This window comes from Mustela nivalis (assembly GCF_964662115.1).
Source record: "Mustela nivalis genome assembly, chromosome: 15".
In the NCBI taxonomy this organism is placed as follows: domain Eukaryota; kingdom Metazoa; phylum Chordata; class Mammalia; order Carnivora; family Mustelidae; genus Mustela; species Mustela nivalis.
Genome location: NC_139034.1, coordinates 87422702 through 87438339, shown reverse-complemented (window position 1 = coordinate 87438339; position 15638 = coordinate 87422702). Strand labels below are relative to the sequence as shown.

The 15638-nt window shown below is 56.0% G+C and overlaps 1 protein-coding gene across 8 annotated transcripts in view; it reads right to left on the bottom strand.

Annotated features, from left to right (window-relative positions):
• The window catches only part of ARHGEF7 (Rho guanine nucleotide exchange factor 7), a 124252-nt gene that overhangs the window by 61036 nt on the left and 47578 nt on the right, over positions 1-15638 (bottom strand). For 5 of the 8 annotated variants that reach the window (XM_082701081.1, XM_082701083.1, XM_082701087.1 and 2 more), the window contains 2 exons: positions 9113-9197; positions 5317-5447 (listed from right to left, as the gene is read on the bottom strand). The exons of 2 other annotated variants lie outside the window; for them this stretch is intronic. In XM_082701081.1, the coding sequence (XP_082557207.1) occupies positions 5317-5447; positions 9113-9197 (216 nt within the window). Of the gene's footprint in view, positions 1-5316; positions 5448-9112; positions 9198-11254; positions 11524-15638 lie in introns of those variants that run through there. One more of the 8 variants, XM_082701084.1, reaches the window with a different exon arrangement.

The window sequence follows — 15638 nt, the reverse complement described above, 5'->3', positions numbered from 1 at the left end:
CCAAGGAGACCGGAACATGACAAGTGAGGTCAACAACACTCTCCCACCAAGGTGCAAATTCTCTGCCGTCAGGCACACACTAGAGAAACACCACAGAAGCCTCTTCCGCTTCAGAAGCGGCCACTCCACAGGGCAAGGACAGGGGCCCGTGGACAGGCAGGCAGCCAGCCTAGATCCACCTAAATTTCTGATTCCATAGACGTCCACCAGTTCAGAACCTACTAGAGACCTCAGTAGAAGATGCTGTCCTAAGGAGTGCTAAGCGAGCAGGACGCCCAAGACGCGATGCAAGGCATGCCCACCCACGATGCCGCAAAGGGCCCTCACCCACGCGGACGAGGAGAGCTCCAGTCACTGCCACCGGGGCCACAGAGCCGCGGGATGTATTTAACCACTACCTTATTTTGGATTTCTCTTCTTCCCATTTTTAAAAGTGCTCCTGCAACTAAAGCTCGCCCCGTCTCCGGGTTCAAGGGGACAGCCCACGGCGGCCCACAAGGTAACGGGCTGAGTGAGGGCAGCCGCTCACAGAGTGTGTACGCGCACCAGTTCCATTTATGCCAACTACAAAACAGGAAAGCTTGGCTTTGCCGTCAGAGCTCAGGCCAGCAGATGGCTCTGGGAAAGGAAGACCTAACAAAGGTGACGCTGGTCTGATCAAGTTCTGCTTCTCGATCTTACACGGGATGTGCGACTTGTAGACATTCATGAGGCTGTTCTCCTGGATGCAGGTTTCAGGTCAGTGAGGGGAGGACACTGCGGGCTAGGGGTACAGCACCTCCGCTGGGAGCAGGAACGTTCCCCGCCACCGGCCACCTCCTGAGGCCTATGGAGGCCTGCCTGTCAATCATACCACGCACACCCAGGTATGCGTCAAGCAAGTGCTCTGACCCTGTGTTCTGAGGTTAGCCCAGTAACCCAAAACCAGGATGTTCCGGCGCGTGAAGCTCCCCCCGCTCCCTGCAAGCGCTCAGACTCCACCGATAGAAGAAAAGGCTGTCAGGGAACACCCAGTCTCTACTCCAACAGCTAGTACTTCCCGGACTCGTGAGCGTATGTAAATGTGACTTCTCTGCGGCCGTTTCCTTGGAACGCACGCGGTCAAGCAGACGCAGCAACTAGACGATGTCCCCTTTGTGTTCCAAACCTGCCAGCCCACACCATCAGCCGTGAGACACTCGCTGCTTTCAGCTGCGTGGGAAGGTTGTCGAGAGCATTCCGAATCGAGGACATCTGGTGCACCGAGTCAGCCCAGGACTCATGCTTGCTGGGCAGAGGAAGTGGGAAGGTTAAAACCGTGAAAAACACACGGATATATGGTCCTCCGTGCCTTAGAGACCGTTCTGGGAGCCCAGTGACCAGTCCCAGGAGGTAGCAGGGACCGCAGGGACCAGGAAGGACTGTAAGGGCTCCTGCCAGGGGAGTCTGGGGTGACGGGAGCAACCACATCCCCGCATCGGACTATTCTCCCCATCTGTGGAAGGGAAACTCGGGAGCCCACGTCACACTTACCGGGAGTCAGGGGATGAAAACTCGGGGCACAGAGGGACAGGAGGGCAACCCAGAAAAGGATAAGGAGGGAGCGACAGGGAAGGGCCAAGGGAAGAAATCCGAGCTTCCAGGTCCGTGCAGACAACGCCCTGCGACTGCTCGAGCGCCACCTCCCACGCGGGAGACCGACCAGGAGCAGACGGATTCAGAGACCCAGAAGCGAGACTGCGCGGACAGCAAGCTCGGAGGCGGCGGTCGGGCAAGACCTGGCCAACCGGAGCGGCAAGTGCCGAGTCAGGACGTGCACCCGGGGGGCCCAGAGAGAGCACCGAGAGCACCGACCCTTGCCTCGGGAACGGCAGTGCCGCACACAATCGGGACATCGCAAAATTCATGTCCAGGAAACCTCGGGCTGCTTTCAGCTTCCCATGGAACCTTTCAGATGAACAGAAAGTGAGGGGCAGCTGGGACTCCGCGTGTTACCAAGTCGTCCTTCTCCCCCTTCCTCTCGGCCACTTCGCCCATCCCCCAGCCCCCTCTGGCAACCATCAGTTTGTTCTCTATGGGTTTGTTTTTGCTTTTTATTTCATTTCTCAGAAACCACCTGCAAGTGGACCAGGTAGCACCTGCCTTTCTCTGACGTGTGCCGTTCCGCGGCACCCCCTCTAAGCCCATCCGTGCTACGCAAATGGCGCGCCCCTGCTCTTCATGGCCGAGTAATAGGCCCTTTCGAGTATACCGCACGCCGCACGCAGCTGTCCACGGGGACTCGGGCTGCTTCTACAAATAATGCTGCAGTAAACACAGACGTGCATGGATCTTCTCAAACCAGCGTTTGTTTTCTTCAGGCACATGCTCAGAGCAGAGTCACAGACCACAGGGCATCTCTACGCTCAGTCTGAAGACCGCGATACTGTTTCCCGCAGCGGCTGCAGGAATTCACGCTGGCGCCTGGCAGTGGTCTGCCCGAGGCTAGCCATTCTGGCGGAGGGAGGGGCTCTCTCACGCCGTGGTTCTGACACAAGTCTGTGATGGTTAGTGACCCTCGGCATCTCTCCGTGGGTCTTCGGGCCACCTGCAGGTTTTTGGGAAAACGTCTATTCAGGTCCTCTGTCCATTTTTAACCAGATTTTTTGATGTTCATTTCTGTAAATTCTTCATGTATTTTAGATACAAGCTCCTTATCAAATAAGTCCCTTCCAAGAAACTTCTCCCGTTCAGCAGGTTCATCTGCTGATGGCTTCTTTGACAATAAGACGTTTCATCCTGGTGCACTCCTCATAGCTGTCTGTTTCCCTTGCCGGCGGAGACCTACCAAGAAAAAGGTTTCTGCTGCCGTTGTCAAAAAAAGGACTGCCTTTGTTTTCTTCTAGGAATTTTATGATTTCAGGTCTCACATTCGGATCTTTCGTCCATTCTGAGTTTATTTGTGTGTGTGCCGTACGAAAGCGGTCTGTTTTCCCCACACGACTGTTCGGAGAGAGTGTCTTTCCCCGCTGTATATTCTCACCTCCTCTGCCACTGACCGAGACGATGTTTACTGGTATCAGACACACAGCTGGAGGCTCACTTCTGGCTCCCGGCTCTGGCCCGCTGACCTGTGTCCACTCAGGCGCTGGCACTGCGCCGCACCCTGAAACTGGGGACTGCGATACCGCCGGCACAGCTCTTCCTCAAAAGTGCCTTGTCTACTCTGAGTCTTTTGCGGCTCCACAAAAATTATACCAGGACTTGTTCTAGTTCTGGGACCAACTACTGGGACCCCGACAGGCACGCATCATGTGTGCAGACTGCTCGGGGGAGTGTGGGCCTGTGAGTGGCACGGACTCTCTAACCCAGGAGCATGTCCCCATCGGCCGGCATCGACTTTGAGCTCCTGCACTGTTTTCTAATGTTCAGAGTACGAGCTGTTCACCCCCTGGATCACGTTTATTCCTTTTTTATTCTTTTTGGCACAATTATAAATGAAATTAAGAAAATAATCTCTCTTTGTGGCGCCCATCACCCAGCTTTTAAAATGTTGCCATTTTTAATCCAAGAAAGTTACCTCCAAGGACCGTGAACACCTGCGGAGAAACCTAAAGGCAAAGGCCATCCTCACGCAGGACGGAAGAGAAGCCCTGCCCCTGCTCCTCTCACCAGCAGCTAGTGGGGACTTTTCCAATCACAGATGCCAAACAGGAGACACGGTAGGGGGCTTTTAATTTCTGGTGAGACTTGAAATATCTCCGGCTCATTAAAAATTAATTCCGTATCGCGATCCCAGGAACATTCACTATTCAACATTACATTTACCTGCGTTTTACTTAAAATTTTACATTTGCCATCAAGTCTTCAGGTACTCAAACCAAGTAGTTAAAACGGGCACAGGTAATGGTGCCTGGGAGCGTCTGACTCTTGGCTTCAGCTCAGGTCGTGGTCTCAGGGTCACAGGACTGGGTGCTGCAAAGCACAGAGGGTGCTTGGGACTCTCTCTGCCCCCACAGCCCTCCCCACCTCACATGCACTCAGGCTCTAAAACACTAAAAAGTTAGCACAGGTAAATGCGTGAGGCAACAGGTATTTCTTTACTCAGAGTGTGTTGAGTTTGTTTTCTTCGATTTTCCCCCCAAGAATTTTATAAAACCTCAATTTAAAATGTTTTTCAAATAGCTTGTGTATTCTTCCTTAATTTAGAATGAAAATACTCCCAATCGCGCTCTGCAACATTCACCTAGTGTTACACCCAGTGCCTCGTGGGCTCACTGCGGGGCCGTCTGAGGGAGTACAGGGAACAGCACCTGGAACAGTGCGCACAGAGCAGTGACACGCGGCGTAGCACATGCAAGAGCAGAGACGGTGACGGCGCCACTCTAAGGAGAGCCAACGATGAGTCAGCCTGGGTTCACAGAGTTCAGGAACACGTAACTATCCCACTGCCTTCCATAGCTCCTTTTCAACCCTCTTCCATGAATTAAAGTCAAATTCCCTCCACAAGGTACAACTCTAGCCACTTTCTTTCTTTAGGGTCACCATTAACGTACGTAATCTTCCATTCGTGTCGAAGCTGACCTTATAGCTGTGGTCCCCAGTCACTCGAGAGCCAGGTTCTCCTCAGACTCGTGTGCAAGACCATGTGTCTCTAACACAGGTTTACTGAAGTGGTCCAGAAAACGAAGTCACATGACCAAGTGCCCCCACGAGCTCCAAAGAGGGCTGTGAGTGTTTGCACCAGGACAGCGGGGACAGCCTCTCCACACCCAGTCCCCGTCCCACCGTGCACGGCGTCTCAGGGCAGCTTCACGGCTCCGCCCGATGTTCTCTGCTAACGGCCTGTATCCTAACAACTTAGACGTGGATCTCTCTTCACTTCCCAGGATAAGCGTTCACTTCGGTTCCTTTTCCACATCGCCACCCGCCATCTGAAGGGGGTCTCTCCTTCGCCAACCGCATGCGGACTCAGGAAAGCACCCTAGGTCATGCTTAGAAACACCACATTTTGATTCTTCAGCTGTTGGCCATTTCTTCCTTGCACATCTAAAGTTCTGACTCCCATACTTCTGTACGTTTGCACAAAGCTAATAAAACACAAGGATCCGGGTAACACTTTGAAGCAGCCATCTCCCTACATTAGCACATCTAAGGAATCTTAAAATATAACCCAAACTGCACAAGTTTCTCAGAAGCAGTCAAGGGTAACGTGGATCCTGTGGGAGACGCAAACACCACCCCAGCAAAGGCACCCTCCGGCTGGGCAGTACCCGTACGGGGGCACGCGCAACCTTTCTGGACACGCCTGCACACACTCATCTCCCCAATGTCCTCCGATCACCAACTCAAACTTACCAAGCTTCGATACTGGCCCTGGAACAATTTTGAAGTCCGGCTGTGCGAAGGCTGAGTTCCCAGGGAGTCAAAAGACTTGATCCGATGAGATGACGGCCGGGCACACACGGAGTCACTTCCCAGGCCGATGTCTGAAATGGTGGCGCAGAGAGGAGTGAGCTGAGACGCTGGCGAGCATGGCCCCCGCAGCACACCAGGCTCTCAACAGCGGCGACCCCCAGGGGACACACGGCACAGGCAACAGAGCACCCACGGATGCAGCAGCGCAGACGGCCCGCCCGAGATGGCCTGCGCGCGCTCTGGAAACTGACCGGACCCAACTACTCATCAGTTCTTCAGTGTAATTTTCAAATGTCTTTAAGGTTTTGTCACTTTTTAATATCTTCCGGTTCACATGGAAAACACAGCCTCTGGAACTCAGAGCGTCCCCCCAACACTCCCAACACACCAGCCCCGCCCTCCCACGACTCCAGACAGAGCCTCCCGCAGTAACCAGCAGGAACTGTGTGCAACAAAGAAGACTCTTCCTTTAAAAAAAAAAAAAAAAAGAGAGAGAGAGAGAGAGAAAGAAAAATCCCCTTAGGGCTTTTAGCTAGAGACCCTTCTGAGGACTCCCCAGGAAGGATCTGGGATCTGAGGAAGCCCAGGGAAGCCTGCGTCTGCCTGTGTGGGGCACGACTGGGGCTGCATTCCCGGGAGCCGAGCAGGGCGGCGTGTATCGAGAGGGGCCCACTTCCCTGGGCTTCTGTCTGCCCTTCCTGCTGCCCACGTGGCTCGACAGACACTGGGGTCTAGTGGGGTCCTCAAGCAGCCTTGCCACCCCCAAGCATCTCCCCAGGCCGCTGCCATTGTCAGGCCCTACTCCAGGACCTTCCTACTACAGCAGGGCACAGGCCTAGGCAACCTCGAGCACAAAACCAGCTCCTCAAAAGCATTTCATGGGCATTCTGCCCACAGTGGCGACGTGCGGTTCCCCGTTCTCACCGGACTCCACCTTTCAAGAGACCATTAGTGCAATGAAGGGTCTCAGGACATCCCCGTCTTTCCCACTTTCTGCCCAGTCCAAAGGCAAGTGCTCATCAATGTTCCCAAAGAACACAAGCGGAACATGCCTCTCTCGACAAGCCCTACAGGCCAGGAACCAAGAGCGGCAACTGTGCTGTTATTCAGTCTTTAAAATAGAGATCAAAAAAGACGGTCACTTTCATCACGCTGACTTGAGTGACAAAATTTGAGCACACAGCCCGAAACAAAAGTGAGAAGTTCTTGGGGCGCCTGGGCGGCTCAGTCGGTTAGGTGTCCAACTCTTGATTTCTGTTCAGGTCATGATCGCAGGGTCATGGGATCGAGCCCTGCGTCAGGCTCCACACTCAGCACAGAGTCTGCTTGCGATTCTCCCCCCACCCACGGCCCCCTCGCCTCTTGCACACAGGCACGCTCTCGCTCTAAAAACAAGGGGGGGGGGCTTCCCAACTGAGAGGCTTCCAGTGTCAACACTGAAAGGAGGAGTACCAAGTTTATCAGGTTTATTTTGCAACATTCCAAACAGGTCTTTGTCAAGAACACCTTCTATCTTCTTTTTCTTTTTTTTTTTAAGATTTTATTTATTTATTTTTCAGAGACAGAGGGAAAGAGAGCGAACGAGCACAGACAGACAAAGAGGCAGGCAGAGGCAGAGGGAGAAGCAGGCTCCCCGCCGAGCAAGGAGCCCGATGTGGGACTCGATCCCAGGACCCTGAGATCATGACCTGAGCCAAAGGCAGCTGCTTAACCAACTGAGCCACTCAGGCGTCCCAAGAACACCTTATATCTTCTAAGTGTCCAGTGCTCTAAAGGGTACGTGAGACACTTGTGCACAAGGGGGGTACAAACAATGGTTCTGTGCCCAGGAGACATCAGATCCAGGCCACGTTTGGGACGAGGAGCCCCGATCCGAGGGCATGGATCAATGCTGCCCCAGGGCACCCCCCTTTTCCTAAGCTGGCACCTGGTCTTCAACTGCAGGGAGACCCAGCAAGCAGCAGCAAGGCCAAGCGGCCCTCGGCCCTCCTGAGCAGCCACCAGAGGCAGAGGCCCCAGGGCCAGAAGGGTCTCCAAAAAATGACATGGGGATTGCCTCTGTGTCTGCTACTCTTGTCCCGTCTGCAGGAGACCCCTATCGGTCCCCGGACACAAAACTGAGGCTCGGGTGGTTACTGCAGCAGCTGACAGGCAGGACCCGCACAGCAAAGACACGCAGCCGTGCCTGCCCTGGGTCGGCTTCCTCCGTCCAAGTCCAGTGCTCTAGGACTTCCGTCACTGCGTGATGCCTGGGCCACAACTCTTCCTAATCTGGCTGTTCACATTAAAGCTGCCTCTGTTACAGTGTGTGACAAAGGCGGCAGCTTCAGTGCCTAATAACCTTTAAAGAACGCCCTGAGGCCCTGTGTGCTAACCATCAAGGGGCTGAATAGTGCTGAGTCCTTTCCTCCTCCGTCCAGTCCGGGCCTCTCCGTCCTCCTGGCTCAGACGCTCACTGACCTTCCCACATTGGCTCACATAAGGTCCTAAATCATCAGTGGAGCCAATCTCCCAGATACTTCCGCCTCAACGGCCCTAGGCTTTCAACTTTAAACTGCACAGTCAAGCTGGGAAAACAGAGCCACATCAACAGCCCTGCCCAGGGATGGCAAGCAGTGGCAGGGGCTCTGGGTGTGGCAGCCACACCTCTGCGCAGGGAGGGGGTGGCACCTGGACAGCCATCCCAGCAAACACGTTCTAGGAAGGGGCACCGGAGTCCCTGAGCACCGTGCACCCCAAGCTGGACTGCAGCCCAGTGTTCTGACTACTCCCCCCACATCCCACCTGAACGGCCAGGAAGAAAAGGACAAGAGCCCCTCGCAAAATACACGAGAGGTTTCTTATCAAGAGACCTCAAGCTCTACTTGCTCCAGTAAATCCGAACCTGAAAATGTATAAAAGTAAATGGAGGGGCGCCTGGGTGGCTCGGTGGGTTAAAGCCTCTGACTGCGGCTCAGGTCACGATCTCAGGGTCCTGGGATCCAGTCCCGCATCGGGCTCTCTGCTCAGCGGGGAGCCTGTTTCCCTCTCTCTCTCTGCCTGCTTGTGATCTCTGTCTCTGTCAAATAAATAAATTAAAAAAAATAAAAGTAAATGGAAAAAGAAAAAAGGACTTTAAAACACAACAGCCGCTAAGTCCTTTTCAATGCACACAGCTCTCTAGACAGCTGCTCGGTGCTCAGGGGGCCGGCGGGGCTCCCTCCATGAAATCCGCACGGAAGCTCTCCTGTCCTCACAGTGTCGGGGGCCCAGCTCCACTCAGAGCCCCGGCATCCTCTTCGCCCTCAGGAGGCCTGGCCCAGGCACAGCTTCCCTTCACGAGCCAAGCCAACGGCCACTCCCCTGGTCATGGTCACACCTCAGAACCACCACCGCAGGCGCACTCTAGACAGGAGCTCCGACCAGCACGAACGTCATCAAGACCCACAGAAGCGCATCTAGCTCCGAGCCAGCCCAGGAGCATGCCCGCACCAGAAACATTCCTCCTCCGCTACCGTTTCCGCTAGACATGCTTCTGCCCACGGAAAGGAGAACACCCGCTACCCACCAGAGGCCCCAAGAGGAAGACTTTGATCGAATAAGGAAAAAATACCACAGCAAAACTTACGACTGAATATGTAATATGACAGCTTATTTTTACAGGTCAATAACGCCCACTGTTGCCTCATCAACCGCAAAGCAAATGTTTCTGCCCCTTCCTCTTCCCACCCCCTCAAGTTCAATAAAAAAGTCTTACCTGCTGTTACTTTGTTTAGAGTCACTAAGGAACTGAGGACCTTGTTAAAATTCTGCCCCTGATACAAATCATTTGCATCAAATGTCTGAAAGGAAAAATTAAACAAGTTAGTAGGGTCTTATAGGTTGGGAGCAGGATAAATGAAGTTCTCACAGCAACGAGACCACCGTGGCAGGAGGGAGCCGCCGAACAAGTCCCGAGATGCAGGCCAGCCGGAAGGGGCAGACCAGGGGACGCGGCTGCCAGCAGAGGGGCAGGGGTCCAACCGGGTTCCCTCACCCAGGCACGCACCAGCTTCGTAACGGCCAACTCCCCACATGGCCCCAACCCTCTGCGAGCTGGGGAGGAGCCCTCCCAGCCAGGGAGCTGCGGCTGGGGGGCTGGGGGCCCTCAGTGGGGCTGAGCTGCCTCCACAAACCCACCCCAGCCACAGCCTGTTCCACAGTGAAGCACGGAACTGGCAGCACGAGGAAGGGAAAAGAGAAGCCGGTTCCAGAAAAGGGACAGCTCGGGGAAGGGGAACAGGACACCCCCACCGTCCAGGCACGGCCCTGAGGCCAGACCAGGACTCTGTAGTCTGCATCTCCTGCGACCCCGGCCGCCTGCAGACCAGGCACGCGGGAGGGTCGGCCTGGCACTCTCACACACGTACACACGGATGGCCTGTCCAGATACCTGCCAGCCGCCGCACGATGGGTGTGCACACGCCAGTGCACACAGACCTCACTCCCAAATCCTGCCTGAACACTACACGCAGCTTCTGATCAGGAAGGAACCTCCACAGAAAAACTGTAGTCAAGTCACCCACAAATGCGCCAGGACATTTATGAAAAGCTTTCTTTCTGAGATGTCGGTAACAAAAATGTATCTAGATACCCAAACGTAAACCGTGTCAACAGCCTTCCCAGCTTCGCACACTAGGACGAGAATGCACAAGCATCAGTCGTGCCAGGAAGGAGGAGCGGGAGGAAGAGGCCCCCAGCTTCCTCTCCAGGCTGCCTGCCTCTCCCCCCACTTCCTCCGCCTCACACGTCCTGCCAGGAACCCTCCACTCCTGCCTCCCGGCACCCGTCCCTTAACCCTTTCTCACAGGCCCTCTCCTGGCCACACTGCCCGACCACACTTGGTGAGGTGCCCTAAGCAGCCTCCCCAGTACACCCGTGACACGAGCGGACACTGCCCTACACTGGAAACTCAGGAGCCCAGATTTCACAACACCTAACGGGGAGCGAAACGGCCAGCACGCAGTATAAACTCCACTGATTGCTGAAGGGAAAATGCACCAGTCAACGCACCCACCGGCCCAGTGGTGCCACGCGTCCCCACGAGGGGCAGGCACGGCAAGGCCGCTAAGATGAGCCATTCCAAAGCTAAGCACCGCCTCCCTCAAAGAACCTCCAGTTAACAGTCTTGTGCACGTAGCTCCAGGAAGGGTAAAAATCAGGAGGTCCGGTTTACTTAAACACAGGAAACCAAAACTGGAGAACTGCAAGAAAGGAGGCCCTCACATCATGGAGCCAAGTGCAGAGCCGGACGCGCGGCTTAGCCTGCCTGTCTAAACGCTGCAAGAGGCTGACCGGGGCCCCAAGCGCAGAAGTGTGGCTGGATCGTCGCCTCCCGTGCAGCTCCCGATGCCGCTTCTCCCACCGCGGACAGACCCAGTCAGGCAGATCTCACACCAGATCCTTCCTGTCAAAGCCCCCTCAGAACACAGCATCTTTAGAATCAGCTTCTACAACACAATATAATTCATTCATTGTATATTCAAGAAATTGAACTGCATTGAATATTCATTGTATATTCAAGAAATTGAATTGAATATTCATTGTATATTCAAGAAATTGAATTGAATATTCATTGTATATTCAAGAAATTGCAAGTCAAATGAGAGCATGATGTAGGCTGACACGTCCATCTACAATTTTTAGTGTGTTAGTTGTTTTGTTTTGTTTTTTAAGGGAATTAAGAGTAAGAACCTCAACAGGTCTCGGCTTCCTTATGTGCAGAACACGAACATCCCTTAGCCTGTGAAATGCAGGAGAGCTAATCAGGTCCTTCAGCTCTCAAGCTCTCATTTTAGAGATAGAAAAACGAAATGTGTGGCATTCTATGAGAAGAATTCTACATAAAAAGTCTACTAACCTTCATTGTGGTGAGACAGCGGCAAGGCACAAAACCCAGAAAAACAGGATGTTGAGACCGAAGTTTCCTGTTATTCCAGAACTATATATCTCACTTGGACACCGGGAAGCGCCTGGTTGGCTGCCGCCGCCGGCCAATGGGCTTCCCCGTGACATCAGAACTGGAGCGAACTCCCATCCGCGCCGCACGTCTTGCGGGAAACGACACAATGCGAGGCAACAAGCACTCGCCGCGGAGGAAGAGCACACATTCCGGACCGATGAAATGTTCCGACCAAAACCTTTCTCCAGAGAGAGATAGCCGACTCTTTCCTGAATCAGGAATCCATCCCACAAAAACCAAAACCAGGCAAATCGTTGAGTTCCGTTTGCCGCGGGGGAACAAGGACAAAGCCTCAGGAGGACTTTCACAGAAGGACCTCGGCGAACGTCGGTGCCCGTGAGCAGCCCCGGGACAGTCAGCACACGGCACTATCCAGGGCCACTCAGCTCCCGAGGGCACCCTAAGCCTGTTGCCCCAAGCCCAGCACACGTCCACGATGGCGGGGGTCACGAGCCAGCAGGACGGAAGGAAAGGAACAACAAGGTCCGCCTTTCCTCGGGTGGCGCCGGGAGCAGCGGTTCTCAGGGGAGGCCGTGTGCCAGAATCTCCAGGAATTTAGAAAACCAAGATACTCAAGCCAAATCCTAGATAATTAAATCAGCATCTCTGAATAGCACCTCCCCCCCATCAAAATGTTAACAGTCATGGATTAAATGTACAGCAGAATCCAATATTCTCCAAGTAAAGTTATTCTACCAGTTCCCCCCCAGAACGGTAAAACATTTGTAAAAAGTAAGTCTGATGTCAAGAGAAACACAAGAGTGACACACGGCACACACAAAGCACAGGGCAAGGCGGCGAGAAGGGAGCGGGGCTGTGGGTGAGGCATGGGGGGCCTCCCTGCGCTCACCAAGGGAGCCGCCCGCCTCCTCGGCTGGAAGGCTGCGCCCGCCCGTTACAGCCTCCAACTCCCGGAGGCACAGACACCCGCGGCCCCTCCGGCTCCTCATCCTCGGCCCGGGAAGAACACGCACCGGCGATGAGGGGCAGGAAACAGCAACGTGCTCGCGCCTCCCCTGCTGGAGAAGGAACGCGATTTAAGAACTCAGACTCCTGCACGCCAAGCCTGTGGTTTCCTGCGAGACGGACTAACCGGGAACTACATTTTACCCAAGGAAATCGTTTTCTAAAACGCAGTTACCAAGCAGAAAGCGCCCTCGATGACGGGGCTGCCCGGGGCAGAGGCCGCACACAGCAGGTGGAGCAGGCGGCGCGGTGATCCGGCCGGGTGCTGCCCGCCCGCCCACGCCCCGCACAGCCCAGCACCGGCCGGCTCCCGCGCGCCCCCACAGGAGGTGACCCCACCCCATCCGAGGGCTTGGGTTCCCGTCCAGAACTCCCAGCCTTCCAGCTGCGGCCGCCGACAGACTAGCCCTCTCGCTCTCACCTTCCCGCCCCGACGGCGCGGACGCAGCAGCACGCCACGGCTCCTGGAGGGGAACACAGCAGCACGGAGCGGGCGGGGCGGCCCCCCAGCTGCACTGGGGCTGCGCACGGCTGGGGCGAGCCGCACCTGCTGCCCGGGCTCCGCACCGCCACCCAGCTGCCACCCCTGTGTGCAAATGCTTCCCCAGGACGGTCCCTCCCTGCGCTCAACTACTCGAAGCCTTTTCATGCAATGACTCTCAGGGTGGGACGCACAGTCGACCTCACCCCGAGCCCGTTTTTTCACACACAAAATCCAAGCAGCACAGGAGGCCGGGGGGGGGGGGGGGGGGGCAGCGTGAGCCTCGGGGCGGCTGCTGTGAGTGAAGCAGACGCAGGGCAGAGGACGCGGCCAGCAGCGGAGGGCGTGCTGCTCCCCACAGCTGCCGCGGCACCCCTGCCACCAGGCCTGACTGTGGAGACAGACCTCCTTGCAACAGGAGGGAAAGGATAGTCCTTCTGAGGTTCTCAGTCTGGGGGTCCTGTCTCCCCCACCCAGAAGGGGCTGCTAGGAACCTGCCGACACAGTCTGCAGCCCAAGGAGGCCCAGCCTGGCCCGCCCCAGACCCCCGCAGAGCAGCAGCGGCAGCCACAGGCCTGCTGCACACAGCACTCCCCTACGTCCTGACCCCCAACTCGGGATCAGCTAGATGCCCCAAGGAACATGGGGCTCCCTTACAGCTGCAGCCTCCGGAATGAGCTCTGATACGACCGCAAATCTACCAACTGCCCATCAAGGAAGGACGGCTGTGGCTCCCTCCACCAATCCCTCCACCAAAAATAGCAGGAGAGTAAGACAAAATTAAGATGTTCTGAAATTCAAGTTGATGACAGTGTATTCCACAAGTACAACTGCAGGCAGAAAGGTCTAAAAGGAAGCATGCCCATACAGATATGAGAGAATCACCCCAAAACTAACAACTTCCTTTATTGGGGAAAGATGCCAAATACCAAACAGATTCTGGCCAAGAACATACCCTCGAGCCAATCAAAGCAGGGCACTGCAGTCATCTTTCTAAAAGCAGAATACTGTTCCTCCTAGGCTTGGCCAAATGCCCCCAGGCGAGTGGGGGCGGGGGGGCAGCACAGGACGTCACAGACAGCACACACCTCCAGGGACACCTCCCTGCTCCCTGGCCAAGCAGTGAGGTCAGGGCAGAGACTGGGGCTCTCGGCGTGACGCGGCCATGTCCTCCAGCCACGCTCGCAGACCAAGCCCCGACCTCCGCGGGGGGAGCCTGCGGGGGTGACGCTCAGTGTCACCGACAAAAGAGAATGTCACGAAGGCAGCTAACACCAAATGCTACCAGCGAAGGCTCCGGGCTGTTTCTCTCCCAGCACTGGCTAGTCCTGGATGTCCCCGTTCAAGGTACAATTTGGACAGAATCTTAAAAGAAAGGGGAGACGGATGCAGAGGGCTCTGAACAAAGCAGCACAGGCAAGACACGAAGTGCAGACCAGACAGAACGCAAGCCCGGCGGGCCTGACCGTGGCTGCCACACACACAGCCACTGGCCACACAGCGCCGCTCGGAGAGAATAGGAAAGTCAGTCTGCGAGGGCAGATGTAAACCAGCACCGCCCCAGACAAACCAGGCTCGATGGCCCCCCAACTCGAGGCGCCCCCAGATCCCAACAAGATGGAGAGCAAGGCGGGACGGCAGGCGAGCACGGGCCTGCCGGCCTCTGGAAGCTCAGTACATGGGCCGGCACCACCAGCCTCGCCAGAGAGGGGCGACTCCGCTAGCCCACCTGCAAGGGCACCTCTGACACACGACACCGCGTACCGGTGCCACCTGGAAGACAGGCCGACCAGGGTGGAGAGAGTTAGCAGAGGAGAAAATGTGGGGGAGCAGGGTGATGGGGGCAGGTTCAGAAGCCGGTCTGAGCCGTCTGTAAAGGCTGAAGGGGAAGTCAGGGTGGGGGGCGCTTCCCGACACCTGGAAGGAGGAGGAACACACCCCTCTGTAGCCAAGGTTCCAGGGAAGGAGGCCCCAGGCTCTGGACGACAGGAGTCAGGCCACAGCAAAGGGCCACAGGCCTGGCAGGACCCCTTCCCACCCTCGGGCAAGAGACACGCACACGTGAGCTGCAGCCTGCCCTCGGAGGAGGCCAGAGGTGCAGGCTCGGTTCAGGAGCACCCGCCACAGGCCAGCAGAAAGGACCTCGGGAAGAAGGGACAGCACGTGCGGAGTCAGATGTGGCGGCGCTCAGCAGCAGATGGGAGGCAGCGGGGAGAAGGTGCGTCATCTGTGCCAGGAGGACACCATCTGGCCTGTCAGGCCACCTGCCCAGCATCCCTTCCTGATCTGCCTGGCAGAGGCCCAGGGGAACCACCTCCTCAGAGCACCCACCACCCTGACCACTCCCCCCCCCCAGAAATACTGTCAGTGACATCCCCAGAACGGGCACCACAGGTCACCAAAGACCTGAGTACCTGGCCCAGATTCACGCTCCCAGCCTTAACTCGTGTGAGTCCCCGAGCTCTCTCTGCACTGCCACAGCCCCCCTCTCTTCGGTCACACTCGCCACCAAGTTCAGCTCCTGAACGAAAACCAAGAACCAGGAAGGCTGTAGGGGACAGTGGGGTTGTGTCGCGCAGGTCAGCCAAGCATCCCAGCGTCCACGTGGCAGGGCAGTGGCGGGGGGTGACCTGTGTGGACCTGCAGGAGCGCCCAACACGTAAACCCCCCCCCGCTACCAGAGGGCCGTCCGAGGAGAGGAGCCACCGTGGTTTTCAGGAAAGCCTTAGCCAAGAGAATATTGTTGCGAAGTAAACGGGTTTCAAAGGCACAAGTTCTAAGAGCAGACACTGACCCGATCTAGAACGGTCACACCCATCACACTATTTCCGGACT